Source organism: Heterocephalus glaber, unplaced genomic scaffold, assembly GCF_053883595.1.
Source record: "Heterocephalus glaber isolate CG9 unplaced genomic scaffold, H.glaber_assembly_v1.0 deba00001429, whole genome shotgun sequence".
In the NCBI taxonomy this organism is placed as follows: Eukaryota; Metazoa; Chordata; class Mammalia; order Rodentia; family Bathyergidae; genus Heterocephalus; species Heterocephalus glaber.
The window spans coordinates 34923314-34936310 of NW_028258294.1; the positions used below are offsets into that span (position 1 = coordinate 34923314).

At 47.1% G+C, this 12997-nt stretch overlaps 1 protein-coding gene across 3 annotated transcripts; it reads left to right on the top strand.

Annotated features, from left to right (window-relative positions):
* Window positions 1–1170: 1170 nt before the first annotated feature.
* On the top strand, window positions 1171–12590 carry Hinfp (histone H4 transcription factor). Of its 3 annotated transcripts, XM_021237760.2 has the most exons (11): window positions 1506–1692; window positions 3365–3494; window positions 6218–6408; window positions 8829–9058; window positions 9298–9409; window positions 9589–9741; window positions 10198–10275; window positions 10360–10480; window positions 10565–10703; window positions 10783–10907; window positions 11593–12590. In XM_021237760.2, the coding sequence occupies exons 3-11, from the start codon at window positions 6228–6230 to the stop codon at window positions 12005–12007; spliced, it is 1554 nt and encodes a 517-aa protein (XP_021093419.1). In that variant the 5' UTR covers window positions 1506–1692; window positions 3365–3494; window positions 6218–6227; the 3' UTR covers window positions 12008–12590. The 3 variants fall into 3 exon arrangements, with proteins under 3 accessions (XP_004856834.1, XP_004856833.1, XP_021093419.1); XM_004856777.3 differs by lacking the exons at window positions 1506–1692; window positions 3365–3494 and adding an exon at window positions 1171–1265; XM_004856776.3 differs by lacking the exon at window positions 3365–3494 and having other exon boundaries at window positions 1242–1692.
* Window positions 12591–12997: the final 407 nt, after the last annotated feature.

The window sequence follows — 12997 nt, forward strand, 5'->3', positions numbered from 1 at the left end:
TGGAAGAAAAAAAAGCAAAGCATCTCGGCTGATACCAGAATGAATAGCAATCAGTCATAAATTTTGAGATAGGAAGACGGGGAAGATTATTCGGGGCAGAGAAAACAGCGAGTACAAGGGATGACAGGTTAAAGGTGGCTCGGTGTGGTGAAGAAACAAAAAAATGGACGCAGGAAATAAAACTGAGCAAGACTCAAGATACCAATGAAGAAGGCAGGACCCAGACGGTGAAGGATCTAGGAAGCCTCGGTTTGATAACGCAGGATGGTGATCCGGTCAGATCTGGTTTTTGTTTTTTGTTTTTGTAAAGATCGCTTTGAGGGCTCCGTGGAGGATGCTTTGGTAGGAAGCTAGTGTAGCAGTGGGACCAGTCACTTGAACGTAGAAATCTGGGCTGGACGGCACTAATGGCTTAGGTTGGGAGAGGTGAAGATAAAGGGGGATGAATTTGAGATACTGTGTTTAAGAAGGTAGACTCCACAGAACTTGGCGGTGTAATGGATGTGACGGGTGAGGGAGAAATCAGGGATGACTAGGTACTAAGTTTCTGACGTAAAAGACTGGACGGATGAAAGGGCGTTCACGAAGCCTGGAAACAGGCTAGGCAGAGATTTGGGGGAAGTGGGCACAGGAGTATCAGTATTGGGGGGGGGGGTACCGGGAATCGAACTCAGGTCTTTGAGATTGCGCAGCAGGCGGCGAAACCACTGAGCTAAATCCCCGGCCAGAAGTATCAGTATTTAACAGAAGAAGAAGAAAAAAGTAACAAAAAAAAGAGTAAGAGTGGAGGTAAGGCCGCCAGTTAAGGCAGAGCCTGGAGCAGCGCTAGGCAAAGAGCCTCCCACAACTTCTGCGCCTTGCCGCCCACGCGGCGGGCTAACTAAAGCCTGGGGCAAAAGAGGAAGGAGACCCCCACAGGGCGCCCCGCCGGAGCCCCGCGCATGCCCACTAGGCCCCGCGCACCGAGTCTGCGCAGTTGGGAAAATTCGGCCCCCAGGTTCTCCGTTTGCACACTCGGCTGGGCTGGCCGCCGATATCTTTTCCCGCATCCGGTCGCCCCTCATTCCAGCAGCGGATGCCGAACTCACCCGCCGTTCCCGCCCCTTCCGTGTTTTGGTGCGCACGGGTTCCGTCAGGCGCAGCGGCCATTGGCTGGCAGTCGACCCGCGGACAGTGATTGGTTGTCGCTGGCCGTCGCTCAAGTGCCCTCCGGGTGGAAGGTCTGAGGTGGGTGGAGAGCTGGAGAGCCCGGGCGCCGACGCTCCGTAAGTTGGAGCGTCTTTCTCAGCGGAATTCGCGGCTAGGGTGCGCTCTGCGGGAGTTACAGAGGCTAGGCTCTTCCGGAGCCGCCTCTCCGAGTTCCTCTTACAGCTCGGCCACGCTGGTCTGGGCTATCCTAGTCCTCTCACCCCGATTCGAACCTCCCCGCTTCTGGTCTGGGGGCTTCGCTGCAGCCGAAACTCGAGCACCGCCGCGCCTCCGGGGGAAGGAGTCCCGGAAGTCCGCAGGGCTTCGAATGAGGTTTTGCCTTCCGGACGGTCTCTCTCCGGGGCCCTCCGCCCCAGTTCTACCATTCTCGAGGCTTGGCACGCGAGCCTCATTCACCCTCTCCGCTGAGGCGAGCTTTCCTGGATTCAGCTGCCTACGGGGTTTCTGGCCGACCTGATCTCCCTCTTCGGGCGCATTGTTTTGGTAGTTGTCTTCGTGTGTCAGAGTCTTATCTCTTTTGTTAAATTGGGAGTCCTTAGGAGTTTAGGATGTGGGTCCATCCTTTGCTTAAATACCATTCAGGATTCACTCGGTATCTTGTGATACCGATGTGTGCTGGGTATCAATGTATGATATATACATGCACACATGTGTTTGCTGATTGCTTCTTACTTTGATGATGAAGAATCTCTTGTGTTGTTTTTGTTGGCCTATTTGTTTGTTTTCGTACCGGGGATCGAACTCGGGATCTTGAGCTTGCGAGGCAGGCGGTGGAACCACTGAGCTAAATCTCCGGTTCTTGTTGGCCTTTTTGCAGTATCCATGCTTGGACATCTCACCCTCAGCGTCAAGAGTATTTATAGCTGGCACTTGTTGAGTTCTAGTGGTGTGTTAAGCTAAACACTTTTAATATCTGATGTCTAGTTTAATTCTTTTATTTGTTTTGAGACCGAACCTCGATATGTATGTAGTCCAGGCTTTGAACTCGCCACCCTCCAGCCTCAGCATCCTGAGTGGTGCGATTCCATTCATGTGCCCCCCCCACACCAGGTTACTTGATTTCTTAATTCACTGACGTGTGTAATTATTCCCATGCTACATAGGAAACTGAAGATTAACTAACTTGCCTAGGATCATGTAATTGTAAATATTGGAGCTTTGTAATCAGATCAGTAGAATCCCAAAATCAATGGTTGTAATATTAGTATCCCGTTTTGGGCCGGGGATTTAGCTCAGTGGTTCTGCTGCCTGCTTTGAAATCGCAAGGATCCGAATTCGATCCCCAGTACCCCCCCCCAAAATAATTCTAGTATTCCATTTTACATTTAAGGAAAAAAGTTTAGAGAACCTAGGTGATGTGTCCAAAATAGTAGTAATTGGGCTGGGGATTTAGCTCAGAGTTGCTGCACCTGCCTTGCAAGTGCAAGGTCCTGAGTTCAAGCCCTGGCACTGCAAAAAAAAACCCCCAAAAAGCAGTGATTTATAGATTTCCTTAAAACATGGCAAGAGGGCTGGGGATGTAGTTTAGTGGTAGAATGCTTGCCCAGCATATTCAAGGCCCCGGGTTTCATCCCCGAAGCCACAAAACAAACAAGACGCTGCAAGAGCTTCTTAGTAGGTGCGTGCTTGCCCTACACGTAGAACTGAGCAGGGCACAGGCCAGGGTTCTGAGGAACCTACAGCTTAATTGGCAAAGCTGACAAAATAATGACTTAATAAAACATGTTCTGTATATTGTGTATATTGGTATGAGGCCTATGGAGGAGGGACTTGAATGTGAGGGATGAGACAGGCTAGAAAAAAGGAGCCAAATTCCTTACTTTAAATTGTCTCCGTTACTTCCCAGCTTTGTGACCCTGGGTAAATTGCCTAACCTATCTGGACCTGTTTTCTCGTCCTTAAAATGGGATAATAACAGTACCTGCCCCAATAGGGTTGTGTATTCATGAGTTTATATTCTTATAAAACACCTAGAACAATGTTTGGCGTACAGGAAATACTTAGTAGTCAGAGCAAATTGAGACAGGAAACTTGAACCCACTTCTCTGACAACTGGTTCAGTTTCCTTTCCAGTGTACTAGTTGTTCTATTTGTATTCCTTGCCTCCAGAGGGTGGAGTGATGATATATAGTTCCTTTGTCCTTTATCCTCCCAGGGTAAAACAGGAGCATAGGAAAATTAAAGAAGACTGAGGGACGGTGAAAGAAGGCATCAGGGAGTTTTGCTTATTCGTGTCATTAGATTGCTGGTCAGTCTCCTAGGTCTTATTCATCAGTCTAAACCAGGTATGTGTTTAGAATATTTGTCCTCAGCGCTATGTTCAACATAGTGTATGGACACAGGGGGCCACTACATGGTTTCTGCTCAGAAGAAACTTATAGCCCAGTTAGGTAAACAAAATTAGAACAATTAAAAGGACAGTGGGTGACTATGGCACCAGGAAAGTAGGTTTGAGGTTTTATGTTGTCTGTCAACTGTGCCAGCTACGGAACCAAAAGACAAAAGTAACCAGTGAGGGGTGAGATATTTTCACTTCCTGAAATGTGATCATATCCCAATATTTATTGAGCATCTAGGGTAGTGATGGCAACCTTTTAGAGCTTTCAGTGATAACAAACAGGGGCCTATGACATGCATGCCATAGGTTTGCCACTACTGATCTAGGATATACACAACTCTGCTGACATTGAGAATGCAACTGCTAGTCTAGGATAGACAGATGTTCTCTTGGATTGTACTATAGGATCGCAGGTACTGTAATTAAGTACACATACTGTAATTAAAGTGTGTTTGGAGTGCTGTAGGCAGGAGATGAGATATTCCAGTTGTACTTAGATGAATTGGGAAAGGGTCACCAAAGAAGAGACATTTGGGCTTGAAGGATGAGTAGACGTTGGAGAGTCTTAAGAGAATGTAGTACATTTAGGGACAAAATGATAATTAGAGAGGAAGAGAGAATAGTGTGTGGAGGATGAAGCCAGAGAAGCAGCAAGATACGGGAAAAGATCATGATCTTTGCATTTGAATTGGATGACACTCATGCGAAATGAAATGTGGAGAGGACGCACTCAGGATTTGACATACCATAGGCCCTCATGTGCTAGTTTCCTTAGCCAGCCCCTGAAGAGGTAAATTGAGACCAGTTTAAGAAGAGCCTTGCATTCCATATGTAGGTGGTAGAGAGTGTAAGAGTGTGAGAGTCTGGAAGGCTTTCCTGTTTTTCTCTACCTCAACATTATAAAAGTAGTCAATGTTTTCTTCTACTAAGGCTTCACGGTTAATTTCTGAGCAGCATAGCAATCCTGTGTTCATCCCAGTCAAGGGTGACTAGATTCTTTGAGGAGAAAAGGCTGTGTAGGTTTAGAAGGAATAGTTAGTTCAGAAGCCTACACTTGGAGGCATCCAGGATTTCATGTTTTGTATTTTCTGTTTTTTCCTCTTGGTATTTAGTAAAGGCCCTTTTCCGACTTCCCGTCTGCCTTCCTGAGGGCCAGAGGGAGCGCTGGCTCATTCTCTTTGCTGGTTCACCATGTGAGGCAGCAAGAATCAATAGAATCCCCAGTAAGAAAGTGGCCTTGGACAGAGTCAAGGCCCGTTAGTGTCTTCTAGAACTTTGGTGAAACCTTTTTGTTTTCATCTTTCTTCAACAAATACTTGTTACATGCCCAAGCATGTCTAGCAGTGGATAGACATACACCCAAGATGCAGTATAAACAAGGCAGATTGGTCTCTTGTATTCATATTGAATCTACTTTTTTTTTGTGGTACCAGGGATCGAACCTGGGTTCTTGCGCTTTCGAGGCAGGCAGCAGAACCGCTGAGCTAAATCCCCAGCCCTGAATCTACTTTAAAAAAATTTTTTTTAAGCTGTACTGGGGATTGAACCCAGAGTCTTTGCACTGAGCTATATCCCTAGCTTTTTTTTTTTTTTTGGAGACAAATTCTCACTAAATCACTAAGCTTCCCAAGCTAGGCTCAAACTTTCAATCCTGCCCCAGCCTTCAGAGTCCTGGAATTATAGGTGTGTGCCATCATCCTGGACTTGGAATCTACATTTTAACACTGGGTGTTAGGGGAGTGGTGGAGTGGACCATTAGATAGGCAAAGACAGATTGTATGACACTGAAAATCTGGCAGGGGAACTATGAAAAGATCTAGTAAGAACTAGGGAGCTTGTGGGTTCATCTGTTGGCTGCATTGAGTAGGAAGAATATGGACACTAGAATCTGCCTCTTGACCCTACCACACCATTAGTGTGTGGCCTTGGACAAACCAGTTAACCTTTCCCAGCCTTGGGTCCTTCTTTATAAATGAAGTTAAAAATAGTGCCTACTCAGCCAGGTTGGTGGTGGCGTGGTGACAGTGGTGGCGCATGTCTGTAATCCCAGCACTTGGGAGGCTGAGGCAGGAGGATCACCCCAAGTTTGAGGCTAGCCTGGGCTACGGAGAAAGTTCAAGGCCAGCCTGGACTGCATAGTGAGACCTTGTCTCAAAAAGAAAAAAAATAGTGCCTACTCATAGGAATTACCAATTAAACAATATGATGCAAATAAAATGTTTGATATGCCTGTCTATGAAATTCATAACAAAAAGTTTTCTTATCCTTATTTTTGTCAAAGTTGCACAGCCACCAGTAGTAGGTGGTAGGATAGCAGAACTTGTATTTGAACTCTAGTCTCTCTCCAAAGTCATCTCTTTGAACTTGAGCAGTTTCCTGAGTCCCATAGCAATTGCTCTTGGCTGGTTGCCCTGAAGCTTCATTTGAAAATGTCTGTTAAAGTGTTTGGCTCAGTGTCTGGCACATGCTCAAGAGTGTCAGTTTTTGTTCTCCCTTCCCAGTAACTCCAGACAGCTTTCAGGTGTGTGAGGAACTGCTACTCCGTCCTTACCTAAAAAAGGCACAGGGTTTTTCACGGGTCACTGGCAAAACACCTGCTGATTCTTGGCAGGCCGCCTGCTCAGCTTGGGTGGAATCCTTGCAGCTGTGAATTTCTTCCTGTTGCTCTAGGGTAAAGGCCATGTCACCTCCTGGGAAAGTTCCCCGGAAGGAGAACCTGGGGCTCCGGTGCGAGTGGGGATCCTGCTCCTTCGTGTGCTCAGCCATGGAGGAGTTCTGCGAGCACATCACTCAGCACCTGCAGCAGCATCTGCACAGCTCTGGGGAGGAGGAGGGAGAGGAGGATGAGGACAACCCACTTGGTAAGGAAGCAGGACATAGACTGGGGCTGGAGAGAAATCTGACACTCCTTTTTCCAGAGGGAGAAGGCGGCCTGTGAGAATGATAGTTTATTATCCTACTTTTGCTTTTTGGTTTATAAAACCATTGTAAGTTCACTTATAGAAAATTCATTCAACAAGGATGTAAGAAATGATCTCCATCTTGCCATCAAGGTACACTTACTTTGATTGACTGACTGTGATGTTGGGCAAACCCAGGACCTTTCTGCATGTTAGGCAAATGCTCTCTACATTCTGAAGAGGCAGTTACTGATAGTACTTCAGTGAACATTCTTTTTGACCTTCTTCTGCCTTTTTGTACATATATTTTTTTGTTTAGTTTTTTTTTTTTTGTACCGGGGATCAAACTTGGGCTCTTGTGCTTGCGAAGCAGGCAGTGGCACCACTGAGCTAAACCCCCAGCCCCTAGTTTTTTTTTTTGAGACAGGGTCTTGTTCAGGCTGACCTTGAACTCTCTGTGTAGCCCAGGCAGGCTTCAAACTCATGGCAGTCCTCTTGCCTCAGCCTCCCAAGTGCTGGGTTTAGAGGCATGTGCTATCATGCCTGGCTTCTCTTATGTTTTAAATAAGGTCACACTGTATAAGCTGTTTGTTTTATTCTGTATTAGTGTCTCTTACCCTTCTTTTAAACTTTAACCAACAGTTAGGGATATATTTTAAATCACAACTCTGTGTACAAAGTTAAAGAAAAAAATTCTTGAACCAGTACTTATTAAATGTTTTCTGAAATGTTCTATCTTATTCTTTTATTTTCAAAAAGAAAAGTGATTTCGGTCCACTAAATCAACTTCACCAACCATTAGTGGATTACAATAGTTTGAAAGATTATTCTGTAGAAAGTATGGCAGTATCTTTCCCCCATCTCAAATTCTGTTTTAAGTCAAACTATAGTTTCAAAGTCAAATAATATGTATATTATTATAAAAGATATATATAATATGTATATTATTATATATAGTATATATTATAAAAGGAATTAAGACGTGATTGCATTTTCTGAAGTTTTTTTTTTGAGACAGGGTCTTGCTATATAGTTTAGGGTGGGCTTGAACTCACTATGTAGCCCAGGCTGGCCTTGAACTTGTGGAGACCGTCCTATCTCAGCCTCCCCAGTTCTGGGATCATAGCCATCCACCACCATGCCTGGCGAGTACCTACTTTTTTTTTTTGGTACAGGGGATCGAACTCGGGTCCTTGCGCTTGCGCCAAGTACCTACTTTTTAAAATGAGTAAATCCCGGGCCGGGGATTTAGCGCAGTGGTTCCAGCGCCTGCCTTGCAAGCGCAAGGTTCCGAGTTTGATCCCCGGTACCAAAAAAAAAAAAGAAAAGAAAATGAGTAAATCCCTATAAAGCATTAAACATATGGTGCTTAGAGGTGCTAGAAAATTGGGAAATAGGTTGAAATGTAAATAGTTGATGAGACCTTCTTGCAGAAGGCAGTGCTTGAGCAGAACAGGAGGGAAAGGAGGCCTGGTGGTTTCTGAAGTTAAGAGACCACATCTTCCTCAAGACCTGGCAGGAACTCTTGAGTGGAGGTTGTGTGTGCCAGCCATGCCTGCTGTCTCTGCCATAGGCCTTGCATACACTTTTGCCTCTGGCTAGACTACACTCTTCATCTCCTTATGCATACTCATCCTTTTGCTCTCAACATGAAACACTTCACAAAGCACCTCTGCCCACATCAAATTACTTCTGTTTAATACTTTATTTTGTTATGTTTTTGAGACAGGGTCTCTGCTATGTAGTTCAGGCTGGCCTTGAATTCACAGTGATCCTCCTGCCTTAGCCTCCTGAGTGCTGTACAGACGTGTGCCACCATGCCTAGCTTGTTTTGGTTTTTGAGACATGCTCTCACTATGCAGTTCAGGCTGGCCTTGAGTTCATTAAGTAGCCTAGCCTGGCCTCAAACTCATGTTGATTCTCCTGCCTCAGCATCCTGAGTGCTGTGATTATAGATGTGTGACACCACACCCATCTTTCTGTTTAATACTTTTTTTTTTTTGGTACCCAGGATTGAATTCAGGACCTTGGGTTTGTGAGCCAGGCATGGCACCACTGAGCTACATCCCCAGCCTGTTTAATACTTTTATGATACCTCCTATGCCTCATCCCATAGCACTTGTCATTAGTTGCAGTTTTATATTTATAGCTTTGATTATTTGATTAATGTTCTGTTTCCCTGGCTAAAAGCTATGTGAGGACAAGGACTGGGACTCTTGTTATATCCTGAGTGCCTGATACAATTGAGGATGATTAAATACTGGTATTTGCTGAATCAGCTCCTGGTAACTTGGTCAGAGTCTTGTTATAGATACATCAGGTGGAAGACAGCCTGAGCCTTGAAAAGTATCAGACTCTTCCTTCTAAACCCCTTTCTGCAGAGGAAGAATTCTCCTGCTTGTGGCAGGAATGTGGCTTTTGCTCTCTGGACAATTCAGCTGACCTCATCCGCCACGTCTACTTCCACTGCTACCACACCAAGCTCAAACAGTGGGGGCTGCAGGCCTTGCAAAGCCAGGGTGACCTCAGCCCCTGCATCTTGGACTTCCAGAGCCGGAATATCGTCCCTGACATCCCTGACCACTTCCTGTGTCTATGGGAACATTGTGAGGTCAGCAGGCAGTGCCAGAAGTAGGGGTGGAAGGAACCTGGGGATCAACTTGACCCTTTCTGGGGTGCCTTTTATTTCCCAAGATTCTTGCTAGTATCTCTATTTCTGTATAGCTCCTTTTCTCAAACTTTTCCCATCCCCACCAAGTTAATTTGGGAGAGAGCTGAAAAGCGCCCTTTGGCTTGGGGGTATGAGTCCTTCCACCACTCTCATCCTCACCCCAAGTTGCCCTGGCACAGAGCTCCTTCGACAATCCTGAGTGGTTTTATCGGCATGTGGACGCACACTGCCTGTGCTGTGACTACCAAGCAGTCGGCAAGGACAACCATGTGGTGCTGTGTGGCTGGAAAGGTAGGGCCATTCCTTCACTCTGGCCTCTGGAAGAAAGCCTGGGGGTGCTAAGGTGCTCTGGTAGCCAGGGATGGGACCAGTCCTACAGGACAAGGCTGGAAGCTAGCTGTAGAGACTTGGGTTCCCAGGTCCAACGTGGGGAGTTTGGGGCTGGGCCCTGACCGGGCCTTTCTTCTCAGGCTGTACCTGTACCTTCAAGGACCGCTGTAAGCTTCGAGAGCACCTCCGCAGCCACACCCAGGAAAAGGTGGTGGCCTGCCCTACCTGCGGGGGCATGTTCGCCAACAACACTAAGTTCTTAGATCACATCCGTCGCCAGACCTCCTTGGATCGTAAGCAGTGAGAGAGAAGGGTGTGGGTATAGGCCATCCTGCTTGGAGTCGGGCCGGGGCATGTTCCCAGGGAAGATGGCCACTGAAGATACCTGCAGCTTGGCTCCCTCCCCATTTTGGGCTCAGACACCTCCCACAGTTTGTTCCTCAACCTTCTTATTCTACAACTGTGCCAGATCAGTTATCTCAGAGAATCCTCACAACAGCCCCATGAGGTAGGCTTCTTATTCCCCTTTTTGCAGATGAGGAAACTGAGTCTCAGAGAGGTTAAATCACTTACCTGAGATCACACAGCTAGTAAGTGGTAAAGCCAACCTTCTCAGGTTCCTAACTCCAAGTCCTGTCCATAGTTCCCCTTTACTCCTTGGGTGGTTCCCTCCTGCCTGGGTTGGTTTACCTCTCTGTACCTCTGCAGCATCCCCTACAGCTCCCTTTCCTCTGCCCACCCCACCTCAGAACAGCGCTTCCAGTGCTCTCATTGTTCTAAGAGATTTGCCACAGAGCGGCTGTTGAGGGACCACATGCGCAACCATGGTGAGTGGCCCGCTGCCCTAGCCTTCTGTCCACCCTTTTAGGTTCCGAATTCCCAGATCACAGCCTCCTCTCTGCTCCTCTTAGTGAATCACTATAAGTGCCCTCTGTGTGACATGACCTGCCCGCTGCCTTCCTCCCTCCGCAACCACATGCGCTTTCGCCACAGTGAGGACCGGCCCTTTAAATGTGACTGTTGTGACTACAGGTAAGGGGAACCAGGGACCAGAAAACGGAGCTTGTGTTCCAGGGTCCCCTGGGCCCTCCAACCCCTCCTGACCTCTCCTGGCAGCTGCAAGAATATGATTGACCTCCGGAAACACCTGGACACCCACAGCAAGGGGCCAGCCTACAGGTGTGACTTTGAGAACTGCAGCTTCAGTGCCCGGACCCTCTGCTCTATCAAATACCATTACCGAAGAGTACATGAAGTAAGTGGGTCTGGTGGTGGGGAAGGGCTAGCAGGAGTGTTGGGGAGCCTGGCCTCACTTCTCCCTCCCCTCCCATCAGGGAGACTCAGAGCCAAGGTACAAGTGTCATGTGTGTGACAAATGCTTCACACGAGGCAACAACCTCACTGTGCATCTTCGTAAGAAGCACCAGTTCAAGTGGCCCTCAGGGCACCCTCGTTTTCGGTATGTCTTTATCTTCCTTCCAGATCACACACATTTCTCCCTATATGTTTCAACAAGTTAGAAACCTTGAGTATCTTTCTGCAGCCAGGGATTTAGCTCACTGGCACCTTGCTTGCCTCGAAAGCACAAGGTCCTGAGTTTGATCCCTGGTATGGAAAAAAGAAAAAAAAAAAGATACCAGTTATCCTTTATAAACAAGTTAGAAACCTTGAAATTGGTACCACATTAACATTTGCCATCTCTGTGTAGGTTCAACCCTAGTAGAGTCCAAAAGCAGTGGGGCAAAGATATTTTTTTTTTTGAATTTTTAAAATCTAAGGCACAGTGGCAAACCCAGTAAATGGTGCCAAAAGTCCTGCAGCCAGAATTAGAATTAGAGCCAAAGGGTCCTGACCCTCAGCTCCATCCCCTTCTCGTAAACCCTTTAATGTTCCTGCCCTTCCACATAGAGAATCAGTCTCTTTCTCTGGGTTGGGTTTCTACATAAAATTTTCCACTTTGAATAATGATCCTTCCCTCTTGCCTTTTCTTTTACATAGTCCAATAAAGACCTTTATTGTCTTCAGTCCCATCACTGAATCCCAGGAGTCTTCTGTCCCTCAGATTTGTCTCTTAACTCGCCAGTGTCTGGGCCCTTTCTGCATCTTCTGCCCATGTTTGCTGCCCTGTGCTTCTCCCCCACCAGGTATAAGGAGCACGAAGATGGCTACATGAGGCTGCAGCTGGTTCGCTATGAGAGTGTGGAGCTGACACAGCAACTGCTTCGGCAGCCACAAGAGGGCCCAGGCCTGGGAGTGGCGCTGAGTGAGAGCAGCCTGCAGGGCATTATTCTAGAAACAGAGTTGGGAGAGCCAGGACCTGAAGAGGCAGAAGAAGCGAGTGGGCGCAGTGAGGGAACAGCTCTCTCCACCTCTCAGGGCAGCTCAAGCCCTGTTATCCACGTGGTGAATCAGACCAATGCCCAAGGCCAGCGAGAGATCGTCTACTATGTGTTGTCTGAAGCCCCAGGAGAGCCACCCCCAGTCCCTGAGCCACCCTCAGGGGGCTTGGTGGAAAAGCTTCAAGGAGTAGCTGAGGAGCCAGAGGTCCAGATGGCATGAAGGCTACAAAAGCTGACCATTCCTACCCCAGGCCTTGAGGTTTGAGCCAGGCAGATAGCAGTGTCCCCAGTGGGCAGCCTTTGCCAATGAATGCCTTCAGGAGTGGTGCTGAAAACAGTGTGGTCGCTTGTGGCCCAGGTTTGCATCATTCTACAGATTCTAAGAACTTCCAATTTTAGCCACACTGTGTTTTGTAGGGATCCTGAGGAATTTGGATTCTTTGAGGGGATCCTGGACATGTGTGTTCTTGTTATGGGGTTCTCGTTATCAGTCTTAACTATAACTCCCTCAGTGTTCTGGGCAGCAGTTAAATCCTTAGTCAACTCACATCCATACCCATCTTTAGGAGTCCTTAGGCCCAAGGATGATGAATGGTTAGTCGCTTACAAGGGCCCTTTCCTTGATACCAGTTAAGGCATTGAAAACCAGGCACCCATTTCTCTCAAGGGGTCCTCCTACACCCCAGGGACATTTGTGGTTATCCTCAGGGACTGGATTGAAGGTACTCTCTGAGTGTGTGTGTGTGTGTGTATGTATGTGTGTGTAACCATTGTTTTTGGTAATAAAACACTTGGGTTCTTAATCATTTCTCTTTAAATTTTGTGGCAGTTAAGTAGGTAATGAGGGTATAGCTGCCCAGAAGAGGAGCTGAATAATTAGGCTTCTTCCCCTTTTACTGACTGGGGTCCTTTGCTTAATTGTCATGTTGTTCTCCTTTGGTGAAACTTTGTTTTATTGTTTGGATTTTGGGTGGGTTTTTTTTTTTTGGTACTGGGGATCAAACTTGGGTCCTTCTGCTTGCGAGGCAGGCAGCAGAACCACTGAGCTAAATCCCTGGCCCTGTTGTTTGGTTTTTTGAGGCAAAATCTCACTATATAATTCAGTCTGGCCTTGAACTTACTAAGTAGCCCTTGCTGGCCTTGGACCTGCAGTGATCTTCCTGCCTCAGGCTCCCAAGTCCTGGGGTTACAGGCATGTGCTACCATGCCA